Below are 13,295 nucleotides of genomic sequence, written 5' to 3'. Positions count from 1 at the left end.
CTCGTCGTGCATGCATGTGTTGTATCGCTAGCACTGTCTCACTCGGCTGATGCGTCTACCTCGAGAGCGTTACGACAATGTGGCAGTACATGGGTGCCGAGAGGGCAGATAGGCTACAAGAGGGAGGGCTGGCGGTAGAAGTGCGCCATCATCGAGTTGACCTCGGCGAACCGGATGTTGAACAGCGGGTGCGCAGCGAGCTGGACGAGCAAGGGCGTGTCAGCGGTACGAGAGAGCGCAGAGATTGTAACAAACGCACCAGCTCGTTGGCCGCATCGCCATACACGCTCTTTGCGCCCTTGGCCGGCGTCCATGCCAGCATGCGAGTATAGACCTCCTTCATGCGCCTCTCGACCTCTTCATCCTGCTCGTTCGCCCCACGCACAACCTCCACCTCGTCTCCCTCTTCGACGACGCCCGACGGGCCCTCGAGCGGCGACACGAATGCCTGCGCGAGCTCGCGCGCAAGGTGCGCCGAGTACCGCGGCTTGTGCTGCGCCGACGACGCGCCCGAGAGGTTGTAGCACGTGTGGTACGCGTCGGCGGGCTTGCCCGGCTTGTCGCGCAGGCCGCCGGCGGGCGCTTGGGCGACGAGCGTGATGTACTGCTGCAGGCCCTCTGATAGATTGCGGGCGAGTCAGTCGTCGCACACAGAGAAGGGAAGGGCAGGAGACGTACTCCGGTCGTACAGCTCCGCCTGGCTCGCCGTCTCGTCCGCTTCGCTGAGCAGGCCCTCGACGATGGGGAACAGTCCGCCGCACCACCAGCTGTAGCACCCGTCTACGAGCTTGTTCGTCCGTCCGCGGAGCCCGCCACCCTCGATGGGCATGGCCTGCATCGAAGTGGACCAGCGGAGCAGCGCGCGCAGGTCAAGGTCGCGCCTCGAAGAGGGCAGGGAGGTCACCGAAGGGGCCGCGGACGAGGAACGGTCGCTGAAGGCGCGGAGCATGGCGTACGATGCCGCAGCGCAGAAGGCGTATCCACCGTGTGCCTCGCCGAGCGGGGCGGGGTGCGCTGCGTCGTGCGAGAAGGGGTGCGCGGACGAGGCGAGGCCGCCTTCGTACGTCTGGCACGAGGCGATGAAGGAGGATGTGTTGCGGGCGAGATCGGGAGTGAGGATGTTGAGGAGGACGGCGACAGTGAGAGCACAGTAGCAGCCGCTGCAGCAAGAGAGTGAGTCGCTTTTCGGCACTGCAGGTAGGTGGGGTTGCGCACCGGACATCGACCTCGCCGCCGTCGTGCATGATGAACGAGCCGTCTGGCTGCTTGACAGACATCAAGAAGCGGTACATCCCTTGCCTGCGACAGCGGGAACGTGAGCCTAGGCGAGACGTCTGGTAAGCGGAAGCTGCGCACCGGTCAATCGCCTTCCACCCATCCTCTCCAGTATACGCCAGCGCACAGACGGCAGCGTAGCTCGGTGCAAGGTGGCTCAGCTGGCCAGGTCCGCCGCCGAATCCGCCGTCGGGGTTCTGACAGTGCTTGAGCGTCTCGACGACGCGGCGCTTTGCCTGAGCGTCGAGGTCTCCGTCGAACAGTGCGAGCGAGTGAATCGACCAGTAGAGCAGCCAGGGGCGAGAAGCGTCGAGCCCGGTGTACTGGCGGGGCAAAGGCGCCTTGAGCAGCCGCGTGAGGAAGGCCGTGTGAGTGTCGCGGTGCAGCTGCGGGTCTGCCGACGCCGAGAGGTAGTCGGTGAGGAGCGACGAGATGGACTGCTCGGCCTCGTGCTGCACCCGCAGCGTCTCGGACGTGGGCACGCCGTCTGAGGGCGTCGGGACCCAGGGAGCGGTGAGGACTGGAGGTGGGGAGGTGAGCGAGGTGACTTCGTGCTGCAAGAGAGCGGAGTGCAGCTCACCAGAGTCGAGGAGCATTGCTCTGGTCGGTGCAGGTGCTCGAGCGGGAACAGAGCGGCTGCGACGAGCGCGAGAGTCGCGACAAAGGCTGCCGGTGATTCTGGAGCGAGGCGGTGCGCTTCAGGGGAAGCGCGCGCGCTCGACAACAAAGGGGGCCGCCAACGACAAAGGGCGCACTCGCGGCGGCGCCCTTTCTTCCAGGCTGCAGAGCGTGCAACATTCCGATCCAGCCTCGCCTATTGCGCCCGCGACTCGCTCGAACAGGGTCCGCCAATAAGCGCCATCTTCAGGCTTCGCGCCGCTTGCACGCGCAACTGCTTCTGCGTCTTTGCGCCGTCGCCGGCTCACAGCGAACGCACCCCTCTGCCTTCGGCATTTTCGGAACGCTCGCCGTGCACGAGCGCCGAGCATCAACGTGCTCGAGACAGAACACGGCTGCGTCGGGTCACATGAGCGTTGCGCCGTGGGAAACATCTTGAAGTCGCTCGACTCGGACCCATGGACCGACCTCTGCTCCGCCCTGCAGCACTGCTTTGACTTCGTTACCAGCGCGGCAGAAAAGTCGAGCGAGCGATATCAGGCGGCGGTGCGGAGCCAGACTTGGAAAGGTCGCCACTTGTTTCCTGTGCCCTTTTCTGGACCTCTTTTTCGCTGGGCCACTCTGCACACTCTGGTCCTCTGCCTCGCGTGCACGATGGCTCGGAGCGGGGAGCGACAGGCTGGCGTTACGGCAACAGGCGGAGGGGGAAGGCACAACTGGACGGACGGCTGTGGAAAAACGGCACGACAAAGCTGATGCGGAGGAAGGCGCGATGGAAACGTATGAAGACGCGAGATTGAACGAAGATGAGGAAAGCAGCGGAAGAGGCGAAAGAGGCGAAGAACGGAAAAGGCGCGAGAAACAGGAAAGCAAGCGAGGAGGGTACTATGCAGGAAGGAGCGTCGGGCACTTGCGGTCAGCCCTCGAGCGGGCCCTTGAACGCTTGCGCAACCTTGAAGACGGGCTTGTGCGACGGGAAAAGCCCGACGTTCGACGCGTTGGCCGCCGAACGCGCTTTGCGGATCGGGTCGTCGCAGGCTGTTCGGACCGTCTCGATCAGCGCGATGCGACAAACCTCGACCTGCGGGTCTGTTCGCACGAGAGCATCCCAGCAAATCGAAGTAGGCGCACCAGGGAAGGCCTCGGGCTCGCCGGCACGCGGACCGCTCGTGACGAAGAGCTTGGGCCTACGACTCTCGTCTTGGTCAAGCACCGACGAGTTGCGGAAGTGGCTGATGAGCGAGGCCTTGCCCTGTCGAGCAGCGTGGTTGTGAAACAGGCTATTGCGGTGGAGCGCCGCGGACCACAGGGACGTGTGACCGCACCTGAATGTTGGCGTAGCTCATCACGCAGAGCTTGTCCGAGCCGCACTTGTTCCAGCGTGTCCCGAGGCGAGCCTTGGCGAACGCGAGAAGCGAGGTCGTCGAGGTGAAGTTGACAAAGCCATCTGCGCCAGGCGAGGCGAAGGTCAGTGATGGGCAAGCTCGGATGCGTGCCGTCTCGCCAACATCGACGCACAGCCGACGTTGCAGTCGTTCGAGTAGTCGCAACGGAGGTAGAAGAAGTCGTAGGCACGGCCGACGACCTAAAGGATCGCGAGGTTAGTGCCGCTCGGAGAAGGAAGAACGAGCGAGGACAGACCTCATCGATGAAGTGCATGACCTCGTAGTCTTTGAGCTTATTCGGAATGTTCTACGCAAACCAGCGAGATTGTTGTGAGCCTTTATCAGACCAGAGCCGAGCGAACGCCAGCGCACCTTGATCATGACCGTCGTGCGGAGGTCGAGACCTGCATGTGCGAGTTGAGCGCGTCAGGCATGATCTACTTACTCTGTAGACAGGGCTCCAGACTGCGTGCAACACACCGCTTTCGATTCGCTCGAAGTTGAGCACATTCCCGCTCGGAATGCGGTCGTCGCGGACGATGCCGTAGTTCTGCCGCGCAGAACCCGCCCCGCCACTCTGGGACGACTGAGCGCGAGGGCCGAGTGGCACGGACTGGGGCTGGAAGGCCGGGGCAGACGGGCGAGGAGCGAAGTGCAGCAGACCGGCTGGCGCGACAGGGGAGAAGGGCTGCGATTGCGCAGACACGGAGCTGTCGCGTCAGGATGTGATCTCGTCACTGGAGGTAGGACGTAGTCGCACCTCGCGGGGAGAGTCAGCGGAGCTCGACGGGCGAGAGGGCGCGAACGGGTCGAAAGCCGGATTGAGGAGCGGCGTCGGCGTGTAGCTCAGGGCCGGAGCGCCTGTGGCGACGCTCTGCCCGAGGGTCGAAGCCAGCGGCTGAAGGATGTCTGCGGAAAGGCTGGCAGTATCGGGCGCAGAGCGGTTGTCGAAGTAAGGAACGGGCGAGGGAGAGAGCGGGTGGTGCTCGCGCGATGAGAACCGTCCAGCCGGATACTCGTCGTGCGTGCCGCCGGTCATCGGGAGCTCGATGCTCTGTGCGCTTGCAAGTGTCAGCAGTTGCACTGCTCAGACGCGCAAAACACGCACAGCGACGGTCGGCTCGAAGCTGCAATCGAATCTGATGCCGACCTCTTCGCGACCCTTGAGCGACTGGTACGCCCTCTCCGCCGCACGGTCATCCCAGTACTCGACGACGTAGAGGTATTCCTCGACGAGCTTGAGCGAGCGGATGTCGCCGAACGAAGCGAGCAGCGAGAGCGGAGAGAAGTAGGCGTGCGAGGAGGCCGGACCACGAAGGGTAAGGACAAGCACGGCCTCAGACGGCGAGAGGAGCGCATCCGCCTGGAGCCTGCTGGCGAGCTGCGGGCGACTTGAGCGTTAAGCGGAGTTTAGGAAGGTCGAGGGGATCCCGCGCACTTGCTCGAACGTGTCGCGGGTGATGCACGTGGCGCGGATCTTGCGATTATTGAATGGCGAGGGGCCGAAGGCGTGTCGCGCGAGAAGCGCGTCGCGCACGTCGTTGAAGAGGAGGACGATCTCGCCAAAATCGCGAAGGCGAGCGGTGAAGCACCCGCGCAAGCTGAACTTGGCGCAGTGACGCTGTCGAGCGGAACCATACATGTCACTCGTCAGTCGTCGTGCTGGTTTAGCGGTGAAAAGAGTCGAAAGAGCGGACCTCGAGAAGGTCGCGCAGGTCGCGCTCGCTGAGGTCCGGCCTGAACCCCTCGACGAGCACATACCGCGTCGCAAGCGAGATCACTTCACTCTGATTCTGCTGAGAAGCGAACGTCGGCGTCGTGGGCGCGGCAATGAGCGAGGTGGCTTTGGCGCTTGACTTCGTAGGGGTGATCTCCTCGAACGCGTATGGTGGCGTCGACTTGACTGGCGAGCGGTACCGCAGAGCCAACTCGCCCGCCTTGCTCACGCGGGGCGGCCAGGTCCAGCTGACGGGGTCGACCGGAGCATTCGTCGAGGAAGCGGACGGTGGCGTGAACGCAGAGGGCGCAGTCGACTTCCACGGCCGGTACGGAGTACCCGGACTCGAGCGCGAGTATTGAACGCCGCTCGCCCTGGTGGCATTCTTGCGCGTAGGCGTGTGGACGATGCTGCTGCCGCCGACCGTCGGGTTGAAGGTGGGGGCGAAAGGCGAGAATGGCGGGTGAGGGAGACTCGAGCGCTGCCTGCGCGGGGTCGTCTCGTTGCGGTGGCGCTGGAAGAGCGACAAGTCGGAGAGCGAGTCGGCGAGCTCATCGTCGCGCGGCGACGGAGGCGGACTGGCGGGAATCGAGGGTGGCGGAGTGAGCGACGTCGCGGTGGCGAGGGTGAGCGAGTCGATGCGGTCGCCCGAGTTTGCGTCTGCGTGTCATAAGCTGACACAGTCAGTGCAAGTCCCCAAATGCGATATTGCCGCGCGGAAGGGGGGGCCAACGCACCTTCGAGGCCCGCAATGACCTCGCCGCCCGCTTCGAGCGCGCACGCGTCCGACAGGTGCGACGAGCCCGCAAGGACCCACGACGCGTCGACGGGCACGAGCGAGCGCGGCTTGGGCGCGGGCGAGGAGGGCGGGGTGTCGGCAAAGTAGGACGAGGCAGAGGGAGCGGAAAAAACGTCGGGAAGCGCGGGCGCGGCCGGGCGCTCGCTTGCCGCCATCGTTTAAGACCGCTGGAGCCCTAGAGAGAGTGTGAAGCGCGGAAGACGAGACGCGAGCGAAGCGGAGTGAAGGGAACGAGCAAAAGAGGCAAAGACGCGTCCGCGAGCGAGCCTCGGTCGCGCCGCTCTCGCCTCGAGGGCGCAGAGAGAGCGCAGCAACTGCGTGCCACGCCCAAGTCGCGACTTTCTCACTCAGCGCGCCACAGATAGATCTACTCTGAGTCTACATCCGCGACCTCCCAACTTCCGACCGACCTGACGCGACCAGATGATGGTGGTCAACGACGAGCTACGCAGATCTGCTGCCCTTGCCCTAGATGTGCGTCAGGTGTCGCAGAGAGGTCGAGAAGGGCTACCAGAGACGCCCACTGACGTCCAGGTCCGCCGACGACAGTGGGTCGGCAGCACGCATCGGTCGGAAGGGTGCTGTGCGCTTCGACAGCGCTCCTTGCTAGCACCTGCAATGTCTACAAGTCAGCCAAGCGTCTCAGACTGGCATCTTGAGGGAAGGAGACGGACCTGCTCGAGTTCCAGGCAGCTCGCTCAAGACGGCGTGCACCCCTGCGCCTCCTGTTGCGCCGCGAGCGCGTCCCTGTGCCTCTCCTCGTCCGTCTTGACCCGCTCGACCCGCGTCCACCACTTGCGCGGGATCATGACGAGCCCGACTTCTCGCCCAGCCGGGTCTCCCTTGATCGCGCCCGTCTCGGCGTCGAGCTCGAACTCGAGCGCAGCGTCCAGCACAATGTTTCCCTGCGGGTCGAGGCAGACGAACGTTCCGAGGAACTGGCGCGACGTGTGCGAGACGGTGACGGCGAACAGCGTTCCGATGAGCGACTGGAGGGCGGCGATGGCGGGCGTCTGAGCCGGCGGGGGCTTCAGCGAGTCGAAGGGAGGCAGTGGCGGAAGCCCGGCGCGCGGCGCAGCACTCATCGTGCTCGGAGTGGGGTTGTGTGCCGAGGTCAAGAGGCGGATGAGTGGGGTCGGGCGAGGTATGACGGACTGTTGTCCTCGAATGCGGCTCGCTGTAGGGCGCCAGATACTGCACGCTCTGAATGCTGGCTCCCCTAGCAGCGTAATTGGCGGGCGAGGCCGCAAGCGACTTTCGAGTGCTTCCGCGTCCATGGCAACCTCATTCCTCGAGACGTATCGCGGGCACAGGTAACAATATTTGTTCGTGCGGAGCGTCATGCCAATCCACGTCTAGCTCCGCCCGGCGTCGAGCAACCCTATCCTCCACTTCTCGTCCGCGACCTTGGGCCTCTCGACCCTCTTCGTCTCCTCTTCGCCCTCGACAGGTCTCGGGCGCTGCTCCCACTCTGCGACACGCATCGGGTCGCCCGAGTCGCGCACGCGCTGCTCCTCGAGCGCCTCTGCCCGCCAGGCCGCTTCAAGCGGATCCCAGACGGTGCTCACCGCCTCCGACAAGGTCGAGACGAGCGCCGAGAGGGTGCGCTGCAGCTCAAAGGCGGCGGCGCGGTGCTCGGGCGAGGTCGACGACAGGGTGAGGAGGACAGGAAGGAGCGCGCCCGTCTCGGCTGCGGAGGAGACCGCGTTAGCCTGCGAGTGGAACGGCAGGAGCGGGGCGCAAGCTCACTCTGCAGCTCGGCAAGCCTGGTCTCGGCAGACTTCTTCATCGAATTGAGGAGGTACATCTCCTCGTAGACGGTGCCCTTCTTGCCCGCGGCCTTCTTGAGCGCAGCTCGCTTGCGCGAACCAGCGGTCCGGCTGAACGCGGGAGAAGTTGATGGTCAGCAGGCATTCGCGGTCGCAGACGAGACACAGACAAACTCACGAGGTACGGCGCGTGCTACTGGCAAGCGTTGTCGGGTTGACGGTGTAGCGGGTAAAGGCGGTGCCAGCATCCGACATGCCGTCCGGAGCGATCTCGACGTTCTCGAGCGCCGCAACCGGGTCATCGATGCAGAAGTAGTAGTCTGCGCACGGACAAGAGAGTCAACAGGGCCGGGTATCTGCGCAGGAGAAGCCGAGCGTACAAGGGTTCTCGTCGCGCTTGCGCTTGAGCTCGCTGAGGCGGCTGACCTGCTTCTCGACCTGCTCCTCGAGGTCTGAGCAGTCGTCAAGCAGCCGCTGCTGCAGCTCGAGCGTGCTGGGCTTGACGCGCTCGTCAATGAGCTGGGGTTGAGACTGCAGCGTAGCCTGCGAGGGACAAAGCAGGTCAGCCGTGATACTTGCGAGGAATGGGAAAGAACGCACAATACGGATCGCCTCGCTGTGCAGTGCACCCTCGCAGAGCGTGTGGATTGCTCCGTCGACGTCCTCGCCGTACTCGAGCAGCACGCGCGCAGCATCTGCGTAGCGGCGCTTGCCGGACAGGTTCTCTGCGACAAGTGCACGTCCGTCAGCGGAGCTCACTCAACGACGAGGAAACTTCGCGCGCACCCGCTACATCGGCGGCCATCTCCTTGATGCCCTCGGCGTCGACCTTGCCAGAAGAGAGAGCGAGCGTGAAGAGCTCCTGCCAAGCATGCGCACGCTGGTACGACAGCATGGCCTTCTCGGGCTCGCCGGCGAGCGTGAAGACTGACGAAGAAAAGTCAGGAAGTGTGCTCGAGCAGAGCGAAACGAGAGGGCACGCACGAAGCGCCGCCTCGAAGTACTTGCTGCGGTCGAACAGGTCTTCGGCGTTCGCGCAGAGAATAACCTGCGGACAGAGCACTGTCACGTCAGCGGAACATCCTCGTTGACCATTTGGCAAGGTCGCAGTGTGGACGCACCTCGTACTTCCCCTCCTTGCCCTCGTACACCTCAAGTGCGACCTCCCACAGCCGCCACTTCTTGGTGTACTCGACGGCGGCCTCAAAGTGCTCGTCGCCGGCCTGCGCGAGATTGCGCAGCGCCGATGCGTGCCGCGAGAGGTGGTCGTCGATCTGATGCCGTTGCAGGGCCGGAGGAAGTGCCCGGAGTGCGCGAAGGAACGGAAGGTACTCGCGGGGATCCTGTGCGAGGACAGTACGGAGACCGACTTCAGCACACCGATTCTGGCGAACTGAAGATAGGCGCATGATCGACGCACCTTCTGAGACTGCTGCGCGACCATGAGCACGAGCGCAAAGTCGTACATGCCGAGCGCGAGGTCAAAGAGCTTGTTGGCATCGCTCAGGAAGATGATGTACTTGACGGCGTCCTCGGCACGTTCCGCATCCTTCGCTGAATGCGCGGCAGCAGTGGAATCAGCCACTTGGTCCATCTTCTGCGGCGGATGGAGCGGAAACATGACGAGAGACGCACCCTTGAGGTCCACCAGCACCTTAAGCGCATCCTCGTACGCGGGCGGGCGCTTGCGCACGTGGGCCGTCAGGATCGAGTTGGCGTAGTGGAAGACATCGCGCTGCTCGAGGTCGGCGCGGACGAGGTCGCAGATCCGGTTGACCTTGTTGGTCGTATCACTGTGTATCGCAGCGCTCATCAGCACGCGATGACCCGGAGAGCGAGAGACAGGATTAGATTCAGAAGAGGTGCGCGCACAGGCTCTGCTCCCGCGGCGCAACAACCAAGGGCCGGTACATCGTCTCGGTGACATCCTCGTCCTTGAGTCCGCTCAGGAACAAGTTGAGGTGATCGACGTCCTTGACCTGCGACACAAAGTCGTGCAGATTGGCGACGAATGCCGCCGGGTCATGATCGTGCAGAAGATTCAGGTCGATGCGGTGCCGGCGGCAGAGAAGGAAGGCGGCGCGGTAGCGGTGACTACGAAGCGCCAGAGTAAGCCAACTGCCTCACTCTTCATCGCGCGACTGCGCATGCGCATGATACAGCGAGCGAGAGGGAGCGAAAGAGTCGGCGTACCTGTCGAGGTGGCTGCGCACAACCTGCAGCACGAGCGGCCTCGGGCAGATCGTCTCGAGGTTCCCGCGCGGCATCTGCAGGACGAGCGTCGTCTTGCTCGGCACGACGGCGACAATCCTGCTCCCGCGCTCGACCGCGCGCTTGATGCTCCCTCCTCCGGCTTCGTCCGCACCGGCGCGGCGCGCGAAGGACTCGCTGTGATACGCGTCGAAGTTGGACGAGGAGGCTGCGAGGGAAGTGAGCGGGAGGAATTCGGCTTCGTGCGAGAAGGTCGTGTAGACGAGGAAGTCGGGTGTGAGGGCATAGGAAGACGCGTCGGTTGCCAGGAGGCGAGAGGAAGCGTAGAGGCGGCCAGAAGGAGAGAGGCCGACCATCGCCGGGAGACGGAGGGTCGAGGCCGGAGAGGCCGGAGGGAGGTAGAGGTGCGAGATATGCGGGCAGAACTTGGGGAAGGGCGAGAGCGAGTCGGAGGGCAGGGCGAAGTCGTCGGACGACGGAGCCGAGACTGCGTGTGCGCCGTCAGTAAGCACGAAGAAGTGGTACGAGTAATCGCGAAAACGCACCCTCGAAGATTTCGCCCTGCACGGTCTCCAGCAGGAAGCCCTCGTCTGCCTCCTCCTCGTCCTCCTCGCCTCCCCTCCTCTCCCTCGGCGCCTTCGCAACCAACCTCCTCGCGCCCTCCCGCGCTCGCACGCTCCTCACGCTCTTTCCTCCCTCCTGGACGAGGAGCACCTCGTCTCCGCCCTCCCTCAAACTCCTCAGCACCGCGACCGTCCCGCCCACCACCGCGCACTGCCTCTCGACGCCTCCGCCTCCTCCAGCCGCAGGCAGCTCGACGCTCCACTCGAGCGCCGGGGAAGGCAAGCCCGCGCGCGCGTTCGCCTGCGCTGAACCCGCGAGGGGGAGTGCCCAGGTGTAGAGCTCGACGCGCGCGGGGCGGGCGCGCGTAGAGGAGTGCAGGAGGGCGAAGCGGAGGAGCGGAGGGGCTGTGGAAGGAGAGGCGTCGGAGGAGGGGAGGGAAGAGGAGCAGAAAGCGATGTGCGCGGGAGGGGCGGACGCGGGACTGCTGCGCAGGACGAGGGACGACATGGGCGGAGGAACGTTTTGCAGCCGGAACGGGGTGAGTTTGGTGCCGCCTGTGCAGCTCGGAGCAACGGTCAGTCTACCGAGCCGGCCGAAGGAGGACGGCAAGCGACGACAGCGAGGTGCGAGAGACGCACCGCCGTCGATGACCGCAACCGTGCCGTCGTCCCACGGCGCCCCCACTTCGCTCTTGAGCGTCGCCCAGCACAGCTCGTACGCCTCAAGTCCGGCGGGCGTGAGGAGCGAGAGCGAGAGGGCCTGCTCGGGGTGCCAGGCGAGACCGCGGGCGGTGAGGGATGGAGTGACCGAGAGACGCGGCGTGAGGGACGACTTGAGGTACCAGTAGTAGTTATTGCGGTGCCACAGTTGCACTGCGCAGGTAGTCAAACCGTTCAGTCGGCTGCTCGGCCCTTCGAGCCAAGGTTGCCCTCAAAGTTCGTGCGACTTGGACGCACCTGCATGCTCCGCCTCTGCGCCGTCCCGTCCGTCGCGCTCGAGCCACACAGCAAGCACGTCGCTGCCAGCGTTCCACTCGAGCTCCCTCACCGTGACCCGCTCGAACGCGCCGCCGTCGCGTCCGCCCTCCTCCTCCCTCAGCGCAAAGTCGCTCCTCCTGAGCCCATTCCGCTCGAAGAACACGACCCTGACGTCCTCACGCCCGGTGTGCGCGTCGACGACTCGTCGCTGCGTCGCCGCGAGCAGCTCTCCGCTGGGCATCCACGCGAGCGCGCTCTCGAGCCCAGGCGTCGGCTCGCTCGTGCTCGAGTGCTCGCCCAACCGGCTGTAGATCCTCACGCGGCGCACCTCGCGCCCCTCCTCCTCCTCCCCGGCGGCGGCGGAGCGGGGCACGCGCTCGACGGTGCTCACGGCGAACCACGCGCCGTCGCCGCGCCACCGCACGCGAACCTGCCCGTCGTCGGCGCGGCTCCGCAGCCACGGGACCGCGAGCGGGTCGGCGGCGGCGGCGGCTGCCGCGGCAGACTTGCCGAGCGAGCCGTGGAACTGAGTCGACTTGTGGCCCCAGCCGACCGAGACGGGGGCGTCTTGGCCCGCGGAAGAGGTGTGGAGCGGGGACTCGGAGAGCGGGTCAAAGGTGCGCGTGAGGAGGAGGAGCTGGTGCGTGCCTGATGGGCACGGAGTTAGGTCTCGGCTGTGCAGGCGAGACACGAGCGCGAGAAGGGGAGGACGAACCGGTCACGATGGCGAGGAGCTCCTGGTCGGGACTCCACTCGGCCGCGCGGATGCCTGCATCGAAAGTGCCGACATTCTCGCGCTGTGTGCGTGCATGAAGAGCAAACGAGATAGCGTGACGACGGGTCGAGCGAAAGAACGGAATCAGCCTTCTCAATTCGACTCGAGTAGCTCGAACCTCTGGCAGCCCTGACGCACCCTAGCTTCGCCGACGCCGCCCTGAAGAAAGACCTGCTCGACCTCGCCGTTGGCCAGGACGAGCGCGAGGGCGTCGTCTTCGGGGAGGTAGGCGAACGAGACGATGAACGGGTGCGAGGGGTCGAGGGTGGGCGGGACTGGCGGCGAGGGGAACGAGACGAGGAGGCGGGGGCTCTGCAACGGGCACTCGAATATCAGTGGAGCTAAGAGGCGCTGCAGAAAGGGCGGGACGCACCTCTTGCGGCGAAGAGTGCGGCGGCGAGAGCTGCCAGACGTCTAGGTGGGCGTCTGCGTCTGCGCCGCTCGGGTGTTCGACCGTCACTGCATAGCGTGCGTTGGTTGCGGGGTCTACGGCGATCGCTGCGAGCGCGGGTGCAGTGCCGTGCGGCTGCGCTGAGCTCGAGGCGGAGACGGGGGAAAAGGATGCCGCGAGGAGCGAGAGGGAGCGCATGGGTGCGCTGTGGAGCTCTGCAGCGGTGCTCTGTGCGCTGCAGTAGTCTCTGTGAAGCTGCACGAGGCCGTGGGTGCGGGGTGACCCTGTCGTCTCGTCCTCTCGCTCGACGCTGCCCGTGGCTGCTCTCGTCGTCGTCCCTCCTTCGCCCGAGCCTCGATTGCGACGATGGCTGGCGCACACCCCGCAGGCGGATTCCACCCGCACCTTCCCGGTACGCCCCCTTCGCGCGGTCCCTCTCTCGCTCGCTCGTCCTCATCAGTCGCTCTGTATCGGCGCAGGTCTCGGCCACCGCCTCGGCGCAAAGCTCCTCGGTGCGCACTCTCCGCCATCCTGTCCTCCCTCTCGTCACGCGCCCGTCCTGTCGCGCCCTCGAAGTGCGCGCCTGCTGACCCCCTCCCCCTCCCCGTCTCTTCGCGACCCGCACCTTGCTCTCGACCTGCTCATGCGGACCCGCAGGCGCGTCCATGTGGTTCTTCATCTTCTACCGCGCACGGCAAGACGGCGCTGTCCTTCTCGTGCGTGGCCCTGCTTCCACCTACCCCCGTCTCGCTCGGCTCGTCGGCTGCTTCCCTGACCCCGCTAACACTCTCGCAATTCGGCGGTGCTTTTCGCG

General features: G+C 65.1%; 4 protein-coding genes across 4 annotated transcripts; all 4 read right to left on the bottom strand.

Moving 5' to 3' along the window:
* Nucleotides 1–113: 113 nt before the first annotated feature.
* On the bottom strand, nt 114–1,871 carry JCM10292_001567 (protein farnesyltransferase subunit beta; the record flags this gene model as incomplete). The annotated part of the gene is made up of 6 exons (XM_076650741.1): nt 114–200; nt 260–618; nt 679–1,160; nt 1,216–1,299; nt 1,357–1,795; nt 1,856–1,871. 6 exons carry the CDS (start codon nt 1,869–1,871, stop codon nt 114–116), a joined length of 1,467 nt encoding a protein of 488 aa, XP_076503670.1.
* Nucleotides 1,872–2,809: 938 nt separating this feature from the next.
* Nucleotides 2,810–5,949, bottom strand: JCM10292_001566 (uncharacterized protein; the record flags this gene model as incomplete). Its single annotated transcript, XM_076650740.1, has 12 exons — nt 2,810–2,931; nt 3,025–3,145; nt 3,219–3,340; nt 3,412–3,478; nt 3,535–3,585; nt 3,651–3,682; nt 3,759–3,966; nt 4,039–4,332; nt 4,387–4,659; nt 4,717–4,899; nt 4,976–5,655; nt 5,733–5,949. 12 exons carry the CDS (start codon nt 5,947–5,949, stop codon nt 2,810–2,812), a joined length of 2,370 nt encoding a protein of 789 aa, XP_076503669.1.
* A 543-nt stretch (nt 5,950–6,492) lies between these two features.
* Nucleotides 6,493–6,879, bottom strand: JCM10292_001565 (uncharacterized protein; the record flags this gene model as incomplete). Its single annotated transcript, XM_076650739.1, has 1 exon — nt 6,493–6,879. The coding sequence occupies one exon, from the start codon at nt 6,877–6,879 to the stop codon at nt 6,493–6,495; it is 387 nt and encodes a 128-aa protein (XP_076503668.1).
* Nucleotides 6,880–7,149: 270 nt separating this feature from the next.
* On the bottom strand, nt 7,150–12,679 carry IKI3 (Elongator subunit IKI3; the record flags this gene model as incomplete). Its single annotated transcript, XM_076650738.1, has 18 exons — nt 7,150–7,484; nt 7,544–7,674; nt 7,742–7,883; nt 7,944–8,106; nt 8,164–8,288; nt 8,350–8,490; nt 8,548–8,611; nt 8,685–8,906; nt 8,984–9,117; nt 9,199–9,356; nt 9,436–9,657; nt 9,757–10,261; nt 10,320–10,892; nt 10,977–11,210; nt 11,295–11,963; nt 12,031–12,112; nt 12,229–12,402; nt 12,464–12,679. The coding sequence occupies 18 exons, from the start codon at nt 12,677–12,679 to the stop codon at nt 7,150–7,152; spliced, it is 4,290 nt and encodes a 1,429-aa protein (XP_076503667.1).
* Between the last annotated feature and the right edge of the window lie 616 nt (nt 12,680–13,295).

The sequence above is a fragment of the Rhodotorula paludigena genome (assembly GCF_050403205.1).
Source record: "Rhodotorula paludigena JCM10292 DNA, Rt_paludigena_JCM10292v1_ctg40, whole genome shotgun sequence".
Taxonomy (NCBI): Eukaryota; Fungi; Basidiomycota; class Microbotryomycetes; order Sporidiobolales; family Sporidiobolaceae; genus Rhodotorula; species Rhodotorula paludigena.
Note: the sequence above shows the minus strand (reverse complement) of the source record. Positions and strands in the feature narration are given on the sequence as shown.